Source organism: Folsomia candida, unplaced genomic scaffold (assembly GCF_002217175.1).
Source record: "Folsomia candida strain VU population unplaced genomic scaffold, ASM221717v1 Fcan01_Sc002, whole genome shotgun sequence".
NCBI lineage: Eukaryota > Metazoa > Arthropoda > Collembola > Entomobryomorpha > Isotomidae > Folsomia > Folsomia candida.
The window spans coordinates 13,896,712-13,915,113 of record NW_019091194.1 but is presented as its reverse complement, the minus strand read 5'-3'; the positions used below and the strand labels follow the sequence as shown (position 1 = coordinate 13,915,113).

The window sequence follows — 18,402 nt, the reverse complement described above, 5'->3', positions numbered from 1 at the left end:
TTATGATATACTCGTTTGGCACTACAATGAGATCGATGCGAGGCCTCGACCTTCCATCCGCATCCGCACTTTTCCAAAGATCTGACTGCAGATTATTCTTATATCGTCTCTTTGGCTTTCTTTCACTGCGGCTGAGAACTCATATGCTGAGAGAGCACATCGCAACCGAGACTCGTATCGCGAGAGTATGTACATACATAAGTATAACGAAGGGAATCAGCCATCCACTAACCGCAAATGCACTTCTTTTAAATCTACATTGGACCATTGAACATTATTTCTCCATCCAATTCTGCGGCTCTGCTATGAAGCCTGATAATCATTTGTGCTTTAGCTTTCTTTTTGCTGTCGAAAGAAAAAGGAAAGCACGAAAGACCACATAGTTTGCTTGCACTGCAACTGGCATCTCTCTGACTCTCTCGTCTCCATGTTGCTGTATGTATGTGTTTCTCCATTTTGGTGTATTTTTTTCCTGGCCTGGACTTGTAAGGGTTTACTCCAAAGGAGTCGGAGAGAAAGTATTCGACATGTGGCGTAGTGATCTGCCTCGCGTTATTTGACACGACTCGCAGCCCTGTTCACTCTCACTTTTGCTCTTGATTTAATTCCCTCTGCAATGGGCTTACCATTACTTCATATAGATAATTACGCTGCACTAATGCTCTCTTTCTCTCTGTCTGCACTTCTAATGTTCTCCTATCGCTCTAATGTCTTCAAGATTGTGGCACAAGTTCAATATTGTTGTGTATCCTGCTGCACTTCTGCCTCCTGCCTGCGCCCCGAGTGTTATTGATTCTCCTTCTAAAAGTTTTGAAGGGTCAATGCTCATCTCATGGACGTTTATATTTATCACAAAATGATGCTTAACTACGTAGATATTTTTGGCACAATCGCCGTAATATGTTGGGATTTTTTGTTTGTTTTGCAATTCTTGTATTTGCTAAATTATGGGAAGTATTTTTCAGTTAACAATGTGTTACCGCTTGCATTGCATTTGCTGCAAATTAACTAATAAAACCATTATCATATTTTTAATCAATTGTAATTTAAACAATCTTCTGATTGTATAAACATGATATGTGAGCCGATTAAAAAATTAATATAAATGAAATTTGCTTGTATTTCAGTTCCTACAATTGATATCCAATCGGTGGAAAAAGGAACTGCCAACTTACGTAAGCTTAAAATATGGTAACAATAAGTTGAATATGTGTACTCATTATCTCACGATTATTTATAATCTCACTTGCAGCCTGTGATATTTCGCTACCGGAACCTCACGATCCCACAGATGACGTAATGTTGGTATTATGGTACCGAGAGGATCTGGGTCGACCAATTTACAGGTTTATTAAAAATATACTAAATGCATACCAAATTCACACTAGTTTATTTATGTATGTATGCATTCATCCTCATTGCCGTTCTGCACTATTTACTTGGTACTATTTGTTTCATTCTACAGTTAATAATGAGTGCTCAAAAGAGTTTGTCTGACGAAAAAAAAACAATTTACACGCTCTGAAAATCCTTCTCAAAAGTTTCATAAGCACAACAAGCTCCATAATCCGATGCTTGAAGATAAACCGTGTAGGAGATGTCGCATCCAATCGGGAATAAAAGTGTCGCCTGTGCAAAGTCCGCTTTATTCCTCTGTTTCTTTCAATGAGAAATTCGGAAATCCGGTGTTGTAGAATTTAGGCTCAGTTGTTGGGCGAGTTGGTTGGAGACGTGCAGTGGAAGGGAAGACCGATAATTCTCTTGTTATAGAAAGAAAGAAACACATCAAGGATCACCACCAGAGACCGAGCTTAAGCCATCACTTCTGCTGCTGACCAAACGAGACTCGACGTGCATTGTTTTCCTACAACCCTTGAATTCACTGCTGACCAAACATATTTTACAATGGATTACTTTCACAACTCCAATAGAAAGCACATAAACCGTGAAACTCGTTTGCGAGTAAAAAAGATTCGTACAATTCGACAACAACAAATGTGCTCAATAATTAAAACAAGTTTGCAAACAGTGCATGCGAATGTGAGGAGGAGGAGAAGTATGTAAAGAAGCACTCTGGTTCGAATTATTATTACTCGATACAATAAAAACAGGGCGGAATGAGAGCTTGGCTTCCGAAAGATTTAATTTGAAATGTGCAACAACGAGATGAACGAATTAGACGGGATTACAACTGCAAAACTTAGGCTCCTCAGATAGTCAGATAAGTAGAAGAATTGGATTGGGCGAGTGTGCGAGACGTTGAAAGGAGGCTGAAGCTCGTGAGGAGCGAAGTGGAGTGAGTAACACAAGTCATTAAGACTACGAACTTCCTTCCTCCTCTCCCGTCCTGCGTTCCCTCAGCCTCTCCGCCACTCAAAGTACGTGGAGAAAGTCGAGGAAGAAAAAAAAACTCACGCTAAGCAAACAAAATGAGCCTTAAACCTATAAATTGTTGATGGTTGTTATTCTTGAGTAAAACTCTGGTCCCTCTTTGCATTGAGCAGATATTGCAGGGCAGGTCGGCAGCAGGGCTATAAGAGCTGATTGAGTGAGGCGAGCATGAAAAAAACTACATGCGTAAATGAGCAAGTGGGTGGAGGATTCACAAAATACTTTGTTTCGAGAATTTAATGAAGTGAAAGGGAACAAGGCTCTAATTTGTTCCAGTTAATATCGACCCACTTATTTATTATTCTTATCCTTCCTGAAGTGCCTATTTGTCCAGCAGCACTTTTCAACCTTGCCCAATTTACTCTGATGCAATACCATGCTTCCAAGTATACATATAAAAATTTGCATCGCCCAAGATGCTATCGCGGACATGTGTAACAAGAATGTGATAAACAAAGCAAAGGTTTCGGGAATGTTGGCATCATATCATTAATAATTAAGGCTGGGAAGTTGTGGTGGGTCTAATTTGCATTCTATTGTACCTGGAAGAGTCGTACAAAGCAGAGTTTCACTCTCTATTCATGGTTTGAGATGCAATGCTAAGTAGGATTTTGTGCAACTTTATTCTTCTCCAGTTCATTTTTAGGGAATAAAAGGAGGAACATGTGTAATGCTGTGTAGTCTGAGGATTCACATTATGTATTGATGCTGAAATGCAGGGTTACTTATTGTTGTTACCAGCCTACAATTTACGATATTGCTCAACACATACATTTTTTATATTTGCCAGAGGGTAAGCAGAAGCTGCTCCTTGCAAAGGCCCATAGCCGTTGGCTGGCTTGATGGTGAAAGGTGAAAAGGGGGAGCGCGTACATGAACCTCAAAGGCTTCACATTTCTTTGGCCGAATTAAATATTTGAAAATGCATCATGAAAACGAAAGGACGCCCATCAACTCCAAACACTTTGAAGTTTGAAACACGTTTAATGCAAACAGGTGCACGGAGAAACTTATTTACTTGCTCTAAATATATTATGAGGCCCATGACCCACCCAACCAGCGACAGGGGCATTCACTCACTCACCATAACCTTGGCTGAGAAACGTCAAAATTACCAGCAACCATTGTGGTGGGTTACCACCAGCAGTTTTTTATTCTGTGGAGCCAACAATGCAATAAACTTTTTTTATAGCGAAGGTACATATAAGTCTCATAAACCATTTCCAGTCAGGTTGAGTTTGTAGATTTAAATTTAAATTTCAAGGATTGTTTCAAAACCAAATGTGTTTTTAAGGTTTGCGCAAAAGAAAAAGAATTGATCTGTAATTGTGAACAGCGATGTTTTATTGCAAATAAAATAAATATATCAAATCAGATTATCTTTGTTTGTATACAGAGATATCTGTAGTACGATAGTTTTATAATTATTATTTTACACATCTTGCAGCAATAACATGTTATGCCATCTCTATCTGATGGAAAACTTTCTTACTCACGTTTATGTATCATATTCATCAGTAGTTGAATTGATCCTATATGCAATATGATCATCTATTTACGTATATATTACTTGGCAAGTCAAGACTCAAGAATATTGCATATATCAGATTACATACGTATATCAGACCTTTTCCGCCGTCGTGCTAAAACTTTGAGAACTGTTGCGTCACAACTGGCAAACAATGTAAGTACTTTTCAGCAAAACTTAGTTTATAAATTTCTTACTTTATTCAACAACCTGGGAAGAACGCAGCGACCAGAAATGTCAGCAAAGCCTAAAGTTATAATAAATTTGTACGATGAGATACTTACCACCATAACGAAGCAAGGCTGTCTCAACATCCACCCACGCCCACATGTCTCGCTTTCGGTCCTCATTTTTTAGTAGACTTTGAGAAAATGAGCAGAATATTTCAGCTCAGAGATAAAATGTGTTGCATCAATTATGAGAACCTGTCCACAGGGGTAAACACCCGAGATTTACTACTTTTATGAATATTGCGATCCTATGTGACTAATATATCTAATTGTAAAATGGAACTTAACCTGCTGATGATAAATAAATTTAAAAGTTGAATTATAGAGAGAAGTAAATAGTTGAAATTCATCACGGCACTGCCTTTTCGAACAATGAGAGGAAAACCCAGTAGTGGGCAAAGGCGTCGAATGTGAATCAGGGCCCGACCATCATATAAAATCAGAAAGGTATTAGTCAAGTCACAAGCCTTGGCTATTTTTGGAATCAGTTTTTTAAACACGGTGTTGAACACAGAAAATTTAGCTTGGGTGGACTTTGGAAATATTATCTAAATGGTGAGGTGCATGAAATCCCTGTCACCCTGGTCAAGAAAGTGTATGAAAGCTGGAAGCGACGATGCAGAGTTGTTCACGAGAATCATGGCGATCATGTGGAAAGGACAAATCATAGCAAAAAATTATTATCTAGGTAATCCAATCTTTGATAAGTGATCAGAATAGGAAAAAAACAACCTCAGCACATACTGAAATTTATGTACAAGGAAATCGAGGGTTTGATACCAAAAATGTCAGGTAATAGTGAATATGATTTTGATCTTTACTGTCGCATATGTATATGTGTTTAGGTAAGTACGCATGATTGCACAATCGGGATGGAAATTTAATGTCTGGCTGGTGGCAGGGATTACAGAAATTCCGTATTATGTAAATGAATTATGTAACCTTTTATATTACATGATTGGGTAAAATAAAGTATTTTCGAAAAACGACTGAAACTTTTTTTATTATTAGAAAAATCCTCCGATATCAGGCTACATCGAACCCATCGGTCTCTTATGTCCTTACCTTATCGTCTGGAGTCCATTAATCTCGAATTTTGTTTAAAGACTGTGTCAGGTGTGCTCAATCTACATATAAAAAAGGCGAAGGCCCGCACTGACTTTCTTTGTCTCTGATATGTGCTATTTTTTGTCTTATAACAGCAATTTCGATCTCTACTGCTCCTTCTGCCAAGAACATTACATTAGTTGGATGTTGATTCTTCTCCAGGACTGAAGCCTCCTGACTCTCTCTCTCTCTTTCGCTCTCCTTGCTTTAATAATAGTGAACTGGAGCATCTTTGCTTTCCAATTCTAAACATGTCCTTTGTGTACCACCTTTCTCGCGGCTCAGGACACTAACAACCACCCGAATCACCGTGCGTGTTGTTGCAGTGTCTGATCTGAAGGCTTTAGCCTCCTTTTTTAGCTCAAGATTGACCTAACTGGTCAATTCCAATCGTTTTGTGTGGTGGCTGGCTGGGACTGCTGTGGTTAAGTTTGCTTTGGCACTTTTCACCGTTACTTCCCCACTATAGGCCTTGTATAAATGTATACTTTTGGCTGATTTGAGTCGAGGTTGTTGGTGGCTGGCTGAGGGTTGGAAAGCAGAAGAGTAAGAGAAAGGCAATGAAATGAAGGCGGTATCCAAAAATCCACAGCTCATCCTGAATTTCAGAACGAGGAGGATACATCTTCTCACAAGGGAACCACATTTTTGCGTCCTCCTCTCTCTCTCTCTCCTTTTAAGGTTTATTTCCTGCTCTCTGGAGATTTTTCAACCGAAAAAGGCCGCTGTATAAACGCCGGCAGAATTTTAATTTTAAGTGCAATCGGTCCTAATCTATACTCCCTGTCGCATTGCCTTTTAAACCAAAAACGACAATTTTGGTGCTCGAAATTAGGACAGGTTTCCATCATTTGAGGTGCAGCGGAGCTCTGCAGTTCGTGTTATGAAATTTGTTCATTTTGGTAAAAGGCAGGAGTCAGATCGATCCCGTCCTCCACAGTGTTGGAAGCGGACAGGGCAGAGTATGACAGAATTTATAGAGTATGCGTGTCCATGAAGGAATATGCTGATAAAGCAATCAATTGTCAAAAGCAATATGGAGTGAGAATGAAATGGACATAACAGGATCCTATCTTTATTCGAGGCATTCACGAATTCCACCCAAAGCAAGATTTCCGTCATGAGTGATGTTGACATTCAATTCTACATCTCATGAGAAGAAAATATTCTGTGCAAAAGCGTCAACTCTCTCCTTCTGCAGCACAACTAACACTATTGCATTCCCAGTATTTTTCCTGACGTTCTGACACACATATCATTCCCAATTTCGGTGTTGGAATAACAGCATTTGCACCCGTTCAGTCAGCAGTGACAAAATTGGGACAAAGAGACAAGTTTATAATCTGATATCGTCCGTGTATGTACGAACGTACGTAGTTATCAGGAACGTCTCTGCGCCACTCATTCGTATGCCGTCAGCTAATATCATCGCACAACGTGTGTCCACAAAACAAAATTAATGCATTATACAATTAATATATTTATTATACATGCAATCGCATGTTGTACGAGATGATGGCTTTATTTTGTAAAGCTTTCTCCTCGCATTTAGTTCCAACATATGAGAATACGTCTATTTACTATTTGCGTATGTGATCCTGGATTACGGTCGATTCTTTTAAACTGCTGACCATCACTATCAGTATAGGAATTAGAAGGATGAGGGTTGTTGTTGGTTGGCTGGCAGTTGATCTGTTCTGAGGAGAAATTGATGAAAATTGTGCATTGGAGTGGATATGTTCTTGTCACATGCCGTAACAATGTGTAGTTTCCTCGTCAGTGGGTAGGAATTGAGAAGAGCCTGCCTGGTCGGAACGGGATTTTGTTCCCGACTCTGATGCAATGACCGGTGACGGCCATTGTGATCTCTTTCACTCCCATGTATATATAAATGATAGTCAAGTCAACTCAATTTTTGTGCAACCTTTGATCCCTACTCCTTCATAGCCAACAACTTTCTAGTTGGATGACACACGTGGATTTGGTAAGAGGATGGATGATGCGTGCCCGGATTGATTATAATTTTTCATAGAATTCACGTCAAACACAGAAGGGTTTGCGGGTGGACAATGGAAATGGTGTGTTTAGGATCGAGGGATGAAATCGCTGTGTTGCAGGTCAAATAAGTTCCCTGTTTTATAGGAAACATACGTATAACTAGAGGCAAACAAAGCCGTTAACAAAATTACAGGGAAATCAAATAGTTTTTACGGTTTCCACCCAAAAGACCGCACATACGTACCTGTGAGCACACTGTCCACTGGGTAGATACACATATAGTGGACTCTGCTATTTATTGTACTTCTGAATTTGAGTGGAGATGAGCATCCGCTACCACAATGTCTACCACAAAACCAGCCATGATGTGAAATTAACTGGCAATTAATTTATTTTCAGCGTCGACTCCCGTGACCGACCCTTCAACGAAGCAGAGAGATGGTCAGATGAAAATGGTTCGGCAAAACAAGTTCAATTATTTTTAAGGTCGAAATGACTCTTTACTACGTCTATTTCCATTTTTTGCTTTAGTTTTTGGAAATCGGGCTTACTTTCGGCTCAGCTCTCGTCCAGCCATTCTCGCCATAGAAAACGTCGTCGAGGGTGACGCTGCTGTTTACAGATGCCGGGTTGACTTCCGACTTGCCCAAACGAGGAATGTCAAAGTCAACCTGACCGTTATAGGTGAGTGACTTTATTACTTTCACCAGTTCAGCACTATTCATGTATCCATCACAATCGGGAATCTCAAGTCTGCACATAACAAATTCCGAAAAACTCATCAGTCAATATTTCTTATATGTACTCATGTACATATGTGCAAGTGTATTATCGAATCCTTATAAGTTTATGCATAACCGAACAAAATGGCTTATCACACTTTGGTAGAATCAAATTGATCTTTACATTGTGTAATTATGTTCAAAACACAGTTGTAAAATCACAACAGGAAAAATTTTATGTCATACAAATAAATAAATTCCTTCCCGTTTGCATACACATGGGTTGGGACGGCAGAGGTATTATTATGGGAGCTTAAACGAGAATATAGTATTTGTACAAGCATTCCTTCGTATTTTAGCATTACTGGTCCATAAATGTGTCACGTAACTTGCATTTCCCAACTTTCATTGCGCTAATGTGCTTCTCACTCCTTTCACCATTTTAGCCCTCCGTCCAATCTAAACTTTTTCAGGCTTATCTTCAGATTGAGTTTTAGCGAAGTGGAAGTCCAGTCTGTGACACAAATTGGTACACGGTAGAAATAACGTCCTAATCTTATTGGACAATGTGGGTGGGGAATAGTTTCAGAATCCCTGCACATCCACCACCTTGAACGATTCGACAATGAATTTCCAAGTTTTTTCCGCATTTCCGTATTACGGAAATAGAACCACCTAATCTACTCATCCCAGGTTTTTGGAGAAATATTTTTGCCGATAAACTTTCTTTTATTGTATGTGTGGCTGGGGTTATGAGCATATGTACATATGTAGAAAGCGTAGCTTATTCTAACTTTTGCTTGGTACGCTAAAAATAATCGTGCGACACGATAGAATGACGTGATAAATAAAATAATGCAATGTCTTGTTCACAGAGCTTTCTAAACTTGGTTAGTAAACAAGTATACGAACCAGAATATATGAAAATTGATTTTTATGCAAAAAAACACAATCACTACTTTATCTACAATTTTAAGTTCTGCAGTTTGGTGGCAAATATAAGTAGTTTACTATTGGTTGGATATGTACATACGTATTTATTCATAGAATATTTATAGAATGTATCTGTTTACTTAAATAAAATCGACATCCTTTACAGATCCATCCACAGCAATGTAGAAAAATTGACAAAAAGCAGCTATTAGTTTTGAGAAAGTTTGAAATTTTGATGACGTTGTTGAACTACGTATTTACTAATGAGATATAAGTACATAACAAGTATGGAGGAGAATCCATGCATAACTTAGTTAGCAACTTCAACTCGTTTGTAGTACGCACGTTCATGTGTCTGAATGTAGGCATGTTGTTGAGAGTATAATTGAGTATCAATATAGTTTTCAAGTTGAGACGAGATTGGTGTAAATGGTTTCAAAGTTTGCTACTTTTCAACTTTCTCTTATCGTTATAACCGCAGGGTAGGAGGTGTTATTATGCCAATAACAAATTTTCTAACAATTTCAGCACAAATATTAACGTTGTTTTCAGGGTCACATTTTATTTGTTTTCCCAATTTCAACTTTTCAAGCTAAAGTAGCAAAAAAGAAACATTTTTCAATCGTGTCTAATTGAAGCTGTTTTTTGCATTATTTGCGTATTGCTAGTTGAAACAAGTACATACATGCATATATACACTTGGTCTTCAATCAAAAAAACTGCACCAGCATGTCCATGTTGCTTTCGTGCTTTCTCAGAAAACCTGGAAGCTAAAGTTGGCCAAAAACTGCGTGGTAGCAAAGGAATATGTCGGCATGGGCTCAGACGAAAAACAACAAAAAAATGTGTCGAATTAGGAAAACTTCAATCACCAAATCGCGTATTGGATTCAGGAAGCGGAAATTTCATGTTCTGCTTCTGACACTTTGGTACATAAAAAACAAGCACTTCGTGATTTTTAAGTTACACTTAAACTTTGTACAACTTGGAAATGATACGGTGAACATAAAAGTGATTTCAAAATTTAATGTGTGGGAAAGTTTGCATTAACCAAAAAAGTGTAACGAATTTTACCAGAATTTTGTGCCCTTGTTAAGTAAATCATGCAACACGGCATGTAGTATGCAATTGCCTGCGTGCTTGGATTTTTTGCCCGTCAAGTAAATCAATGTGTGGAAGAGTTTGAAACTCTGAGTAGAAAAAGTTTCTCCTTTTTACAACCCTGATTGATATACAACTTTGTAATACAGAAATTACTAGTTTTTCCCTAAAACCTGTAGTGCTATTTTGCCACTCGTGGAAATTGTGTGTTTAACCTCCTGTCCAAAAGAGTTGGTTTGCAGTTAAAAACCATGTTTCTTCGTGACCAAGTCGCAGAAAAATGTGCCTCAGCATGAAATTCTAAGCTTAGAAGGAGCACTTTATAAAATCTGGTGGTGGCGAGTCCATAAAACAGAAAAATGTGATAAAAGAATCATCAACATTTTAGCAAACCACAGCCTAACCCCGTGTGTGCCATGCATTCTTTTCTTCCTTTTCTGGCTCATCCAATTCCTACATTTCTGCTGTGTCCGTGCCAGAACGAAATCAGGATCAAGTCCCGGCATGAAGGAGAAGGAGCAAGAAGAATAAATTTACAGCATGAATAAGTAGCGGTGGTGCAGTTTCGCAGATACTTCTCCGCATATGCAGCGTGAGGAGACAGTCGCCGCTGGTTGGCACACATTATTATCACGGGTGCTGCGAATCCTGCCTGTTCTCTCTCTTTCTCTCTGTGTTGCGTTAAAGAGTAAAAATCCCATCCACAATCTATCTCACCCATAAACTATAAGATCTAACTAAACACAGTATAAATGAAGTAGAACTAAGAACTTGGAAGATTTTCTCTCATGAATGCTCTGGTATGTGCGAGTGTGGTGCCTCCAACTCTTAACTTATATCCAACAATCCCAACCAAATTCAACTCGCCTCGTTGCTCCGCTTTGGCAAAAGAAGAGAGAAAGCAAATAAGAAGAAGAAGCAGCAGCAGCAGCACTTCTGTGTGCAGAACTTGGCAATTTCGTCTGTATCGATCTCGCCAGCCTTCTCCACAATCTCTCCGGCACACAAGCACCACCATCAACCAACCAACTTCTCTCCGCGCGAATCCTCCGTACATTTACTCACTTTCTCTTTTATTCACTTTCTCTCACAAACTACACGTCCACTCCGCTCCTTCCGCGTCCTCTGTACATTTACCCATTTTCGTGTTTGGATGGCGTGGGAAAACTACGCCAAATCGCAATTCATGCCAGACTTCCTATGATGGTGTTGGATTGGAGAAGGAACAGCTACATGTTGATGATAGTACTGCCGTTCGTACATGCCCTTTGAGGAAGATTGTTATCTGTCGGTGCCTTCGTTGCTCACTTCTTGCATCCACATGTACAGCGAATTGGTTCAGGGAATGGAATGAAATTATTCAGTCAGCAACATTGTGCTAGCGAGAGAGAACAGGAAACCGCAAGATTTCAGTATCAGTTACTGGCAATTCTAGCCTTTCTACATCATAGGATTTAATGAAAATAAGTCATTGGTGGGAAAAGTTGCAGACACGAAGCAGCCACACTGATTTTTTTCTGCTCCCAGATAAATTGTTTCCTGCAAGGCTTCCACATTGTGTTCAACCAACTTTGTTGTTATCCCGATTTTTTTTAGAAACCCGTCTTTCCTTTTGTAAAAAATGCGCCAATACTTATGTCACACCACAAAAAATAAATCGCGTAGCGAAATTACATAACATTCCGTTTGAATTATATAATTCAAAAGTGTTTGTCAATAGCACACGGTCAAAACAAGGTTGCATCCTGTTGGTGCATGGGAAGCCAAATAAGCACGATTATTTACTCAGTCGGGTATTGTGTTGGCTCATTGGATAATATAGGTTTCAAGTACAACATGAAATGGATCCGTCGTCCTCCAAACGTGTTTCCTCAGCTGTCCTCATCATTCAAGTCTTTGCAAAAGTAGCGAAAACAGCACTTGAGCGGAAATCTGCTCTTCTTCTTTCAAGAAGATCCAGATTCTAGATTTGATCGTCTTCGTCTCAGTCTCCCTGTGAGGTTATCCATAAAATTCAATACCATTATCATACACGTATCTAACGGGATGTATGTGCATGCACTGTGTGCTTGTACCAGCAACGCTAAACCAAACAAGGTATGCAATTTACTCCAGTCAGAGTCAAACTTTTCACAAAAGTTGAAATTGGGGCTAACCTTGTTTCGTTTCCGCTTGTTACGAATTACTCTTGTTGGGTCTCAGACATGCTCTGTCTCGATGTCTATATATAAATATGTGTTGGTAGATGGTTGCCATTTACAAAAAAAATTGAGGCACGCTGTTTGTTGCAGTATTGTCAACAACACAGTTTACAAATAATTCGAAAATCTCTTGTGTCCGTTGCACTGCGGTTTGAGATTGTCTTCAATAGCATTTAATACGAAATAGATACTGGCTGCAAATCTGAAACTGCAACGGTATCTTACACCCACTGAGCATGACTAATCCTAAGATGGGTGCAGCAGACCTTAATCGTACACATATTCGTATTCAGTAAAAGTCCACTTTCCTATAGCCACCATGGCTTCCGATTGTCACCACCGTCCAACCACCGATAGTTAGAAGCAGGTGAAATGTCCCCGAATTTATTTAGGATATCACACTGGATGGAGAGCAAGGCTGTGTGTTTGGCGTGGTTTCAGTCGACTTTTCACTGTCTCCAACCTTGTCGAAAGCATTCCGCCCTTGAGAAGAATGAAAACGGGATGGAAGGAGGAATGAGTAAGGTGAGCAAGCAAAGTAAAGCCCGAGGCGAATATAGCTGACTTCATCGAAAATATGTGGGTCTTGATGCCCCTGAGGAGCCAGTCAGCTATCGTCAAACCATCAATATCTGCACCCACCTGCTATCACTTACATGAATGTGCCAAAGGAGATGATGAGACGACTTCTCTTGCTCCATCAAGTGTGATTCGCCTCATCCCTCCAACTTTCTTTTTTCCCTATCATTCCTCGCTCGCTGCTTCTCCCCAGCAAAAAGCCAGCATGGAAGGAGAAAGCCGAGTGTGAGGGGTATATGTGCGTATATACGGACGAATGTATCATGTGGTAATAGAATGAAAAGTATTTCCTCAAATCGTGCCTCGCCACACTGCAAATTCTCTCTCCGAGAGTGGATGGATCTCAGCAGCAGCCAGCGCACACAAGTAATAATACTATCGTCTGGGGTGGGACATCCGCAACTTTCACTTTTTTCTATTCAACACAAACGGATCAAGAAAAAGAGTTGAGATCTCGTTTCAACACGACAAATTGCCAATGATTTCAAACTATTTCTGCCACATGGCCTAAGATGCGGATGTAGATATCCTCAATCCATCTTACCCGGTTGGGATGACATCCACATTACTCGGATAGCATTGCAGCTTTCTCTCTCTCTCTCTTTCGCCCTTTGCTATATGATTTTCATAAAAAGATGTTGCTTTGGAAAATGGGAATTGAGAAGCGAGAGGAGATATATCGCACGTATAGGAAAAGAGACATCAAAGACTGCCTTCCAGGCTTTTCTGGGTGATTGCGTTTTCGCTTCTGTCATACATGCAAATGACCCACTTCATTGGCCATGCATCGTTTCTTGGAACTCGGAGAATAGAGAAAACATTACTATTCGATGAATATTCCAATTGACGAGGAAACTCCATTTCTATGAAAACATTAATATTTGTTTATTATACGGCGAGGAATCGAACGAAATAAAGATAAATGTACAACGTAATCATAAGAATAAAGCTTGTCACAATATGCATACAGATTCGTACGTACATACGTCTCTACATAGCTGAATTAGAAATACTCACAAAACAACAAAAAATTATTGCGTTTATATTTATATTCCTCACAATTTCGTTACGGAATATTTCTGTGCACAGAACTTTGATTATTTGGGTATGGAAACTTATTTACTTGAATATGCAGCGATATATTGTGATGAAGATGAAGAAGAAAGCATGGAATCATAATAGCTGTTTTGTGCAGGAAAAATATCAGACACGAAAAGGAGGAATATTGTGGACGAAAAACAAGAACTAATATTTTGTATGCAAGAAAAACTATACAAAGGGTTGCCAAAACTTTGATCTTCGTGTGCGGAAGCATGAAATTATCCCATTTACTTCGCGTTTCATTTCGTCTAAATTTATCAAAGAAGTTTCTTCCTTGATGTTTATATTATAAAATATATAAAACACACCGTTTGCATAGAATTTCAAAGATGAATATTATGTTTGAATTTTCTGTCTTCCATGACTGTAATCAACGATCAAATAATCCGAATGATGGAACAAATACCATTCATCATGTTTTAAGACTCCGAACGTAATGGGAACGTGAATTGATTCGAATAATCTTCATACGACATAGGTACAGTTTGCACGTGTGTGATAATAATAATTATAAAATTGTTACTGGTTTTACCATAAATTTGCATACTTATTTAAAAACATGTTATGTTTCCTTGATTTCTTAAATTTAAATCTCTAACTCGAATGCATATTATGTGATTTTGACTAATGGCTCCTCATGAAAGAATATGAACTGAACTTGGAAAATTTTTCAACCGGAGGGACCCGAGGGGGTGACCCATACCGATTTTTTCCAAAACATCCAATCGAGCTGAAATTTGACATGGAGCGTGCTAATGACTCCTAATGGAAGAATATGAAGTGAAATTGGTAAAATTTTCATATGCCGGGACCAGTTAGGATGACCCATACCGATTTTTAGAAATTGTGGTGAAAAGCTTAAATTCGGCACGGTGATACTTAATGGCTTCGTATGAAATAATATAAAGTCAAATATGAACAAAAACTAACCAGAGGGGCACTAAGCGGTGACCCATACAGATTTCTAAGAATTTATACATTCAACTGAAATTTAGTATGGACTCGAGAAATAACTTTGGATTAGAATTTAGGAGGATTCAATTGCGAAATAATAAGAGTAAGAACAACGGGTGACAACGCGAAAAAATGCGTGCCTGTCCCCAATTCGTAAATTTTTAATAATTTTTAAAAGGAGGCCCGTCCTTGGACAACCTCATTACATAATCCTAATACATTCACTCCACGGAAACAAGCTAAAAAGTTTAGGAATCTTGGGTTGTTACGTATGCATATATCCACTTATTTTTTGTAAATGAATAATATTTTCACCTACTTCAAAAAACAGCCCACTCAACTTTAAATTCATTCTGTGTTTTAAATTCCGCTCAAGTATTACGAAACTTTTACACACTTTGAGTCAAAATAAAGAAAGGAAGAAGGCTTTCTGAGAGAAATCGTCTTGCCGACTTTCACCAGAAAGTGAACTTTATTCCCATTTAGCCACTTCCTTTTCCGTCTCCTCAATCACTTTCTCCTCAACTCATGTCGTGATGTATGCAAATTGCAACACAGTTCGGAAGGAAAATCATGGCTAATTAAATAAATCAATACAAAAGAGTAGTTCGATGTAATTTAGCCTTCTTCACAATTCAGGTCACGTCTACAGCGACTGAAGGGGACTCTGGAGACACTCGTATTGCTGCGTGTGTAGAGCCCGTGGCTTCACTCTTACGCCTCGCTAGCTAATTTCAGCAACAGTCGACCAGAATTAGGTATGTAGACTTGGTCGACCTGCTGCAATTTATTTGCATGTATTTTACCAATTCTGCCAAAAACTTTTATCAGCCTTTCACACAGAATCATGCCGACCGAGTAGCAGCAGCGGCAGTGACGCAAAAATGCTAAAAAAAACTTTAATACTATAATTCCAAGGGAAATTCTCTCCTTTTAAGTGATTGTAATGTAATCGTAGGTTTAAACTTTTATCAAAATAGAGGGAGGAAAGGCATTAATGAGAAGTTGGTGGGGCTGGAGACGGGACATGGATCTGTTTGATTAGTCCATTTAGTCATTGAACCAGCATCGCACTACTGGTGGAACAAACCATGGACGTAAAGTTTTGCAAATCAAGAATCAAATTCTGTCTGATGCCAACTAGGAAACTTTTTCAACAAACAAAGTTTTGGTCTTCTTTGTACAAGCAAATTTGTTTAACTTGATCAGACTCAATTGGAATGATAATTTTCTTACCTCGGGCTCAGCAGACTCTTACTTAAGCAACCTCATTGTGGCCATTTAGACCCTCATTTGATTGCAGACAAGAGAAAGAGTATGCTGAAAGGTTGTCGATGCAATTAAGAAAAGACTGCAGGATTTCAACACAACCTTTTTCACAATTTAATTGAGGTTTCTTCGCCCCTACATTTGTATGTATGTATGCAGAGCATTTTCTGCTCGAGTTTATGGCCATATGTAAACCTAACCTAATAAACGAACAGATGATGAGGACATGTTTCGTGATGAGTAACAACTTTTCGAGGGATCATTTTATGTTCAGCGCTCTGAACTAATTTATCTGTAGTTAAATTGACATAAAAGACGACTCATATGTACTTACAGAAATAAAGCTCTTTCAATAATAATTACAGAGATTTGATGGCCACGACATTATCCTTTTGCCCACCTCGAAGGAGCTTAAAATCAAGTAGTTGAGCGTGACTTTTAAGTGTCTGTACATGCAATTAAATGATTATATGCTGTTGTTGATTTTATATGATCGTCGTAAAATTTTACCCAAAATGTAGTCAGTTTAGTGAACAAGCGCATTAATGTTCAAGGTACTAGATACATAAATACTTCTTGGAGAAGTCTTAGGGAAGTCTTGTAGTAAAACACGCAAAATATTTTGCAGAGTATTTTTTACTCTATCATATTTCTCACACATTTCATTCACTGCAATATTATATAGTACAATAATCCATTTCAATTTCTACGTTTTTCACTCGACTAGCCAACGTCTAGCAGTTATTGATTTTGACTCATTCCACTCTGTCTGCTGAATGCTTGCCACCCACCCAAAACAGAATGCAGCAGAGCAAATCAGACAGCCCAACGGAGCTTTAACTTTCTCCCTCTTCTGGTCACTCTCCCATCACGAAAAGGAACTGGAAATGCTTTTAGCCAACAATCTACAGTAATATCTGGAGTGAAAATCAACTCATGCTGCTGCTGCTGCTCCTTCTACTGGTGGGTGCTGTTGTATAGATTCGCATTCCTGAGTGAAAGCATGGATGTATACGTCCATGTATATCCATCGGCGTCTAATAACAGTGTATGTGGCTCGTAACAATTTTACAGAGCTTCCAACACCGATAGACATTCCCATTTCATTACATTACGATGACCATCTGCCTCTTTAGCGCTCTAAACTCCACTTACTCAACCCACTCGCTCCACCATCCCACCGCCACACCACCCAGTTGCAAACATTATACGAACGAGGAGGATTGGCTGGTTGGTGAAATGGATGAAATGAGCAGTAAAGCTTGATTCATCTTTTTGAACTCATTTTTAAAGCTGAAGCTTTTAGCAAACTACTTTTATCTTTCAGCAATAAGTATCGGAACTTGTTGGGTCATTTTGTATCCTCCAAGCTAACATTTATGTGATGGCCACAGCAGCTTGACTGCCCAACTGATGAACCAGCTGAGGCACCGCCCAAGCAATTCAATCTGCAATTCTGTTTCTCTTTTCATCTTTCCTTGCACACTCTGTGCAAATGTGTGCTTTCTCCCCGCTCCTCCAATGCGCTCCCCTTCATGTATTTCGCCCATGTGCCTTGCTGAATGATTTAAGTGGCAAATAACGGCCTGCACCTCAAGTACTACAGAATAAAATGAACTTTAGCATTACGGGGCTTGTGCAGATCTACTTTCTATCATGTTCATGTAAAATTATATTTGCTTTTACCCTTATTTTGGGATGCCCTCAATTGTTAATTCCCAACGCAATAAACTCAACGTGCTTTGGTCTGTGCAGTATGTTCGTTCTGTTGTGGAGTGCAGCACAGGAGACCAACTCGACCAGCAGCAGCAGCAGCAGCAACAAGTCCATCAGTACTTTCTCCTTTCTCCTCCTCGTCGTTGTTCAGGACGAGGATGAGAATTCCAACTTTGGGCTTTTGCTAAAATAATTCCTTTCCATTATATTACTGCAGGACACAGGATTTCCATTCGGAATTGCCAGTAATGCATGCATAACTAATGGAGTGAAAGTAGGTGGATGGGCAATAAGTCTGGAGAAATGATGTCCACGTAACGAACTAACGAATGTCGTTTGTACTTTCCATTTCAGCAATTTGGGTTAATTTTAAGTGAAATGTACTACAAACAGGCACAACGGCGATCCAGCTTGCTATCATTATTTGCCAGTATTCGCTATTATTATTTTACGCTTTTCTACCTGAAACACTTCAATGCAGCGAGTGACCCGAAGAAACTATTATTTTGTTCTTAACATTGAATCCACTTCTGTATTAATTCCTTAAATACAAAATTGTAATTATACAATTT

At 39.0% G+C, this 18,402-nt stretch overlaps 1 protein-coding gene across 2 annotated transcripts in view; it reads left to right on the top strand.

The window, feature by feature from the left end:
* LOC110843475 (protein turtle) overlaps window positions 1-18,402 on the top strand; it is a 97,944-nt gene that overhangs the window by 36,640 nt on the left and 42,902 nt on the right. For both annotated transcript variants that reach the window (XM_035847987.1, XM_035847986.1), the window contains exons 3-6: window positions 1,128-1,175; window positions 1,253-1,346; window positions 7,654-7,709; window positions 7,786-7,938. In XM_035847987.1, the coding sequence (XP_035703880.1) occupies window positions 1,128-1,175; window positions 1,253-1,346; window positions 7,654-7,709; window positions 7,786-7,938 (351 nt within the window). The remainder of the gene's footprint in view (window positions 1-1,127; window positions 1,176-1,252; window positions 1,347-7,653; window positions 7,710-7,785; window positions 7,939-18,402) is intronic.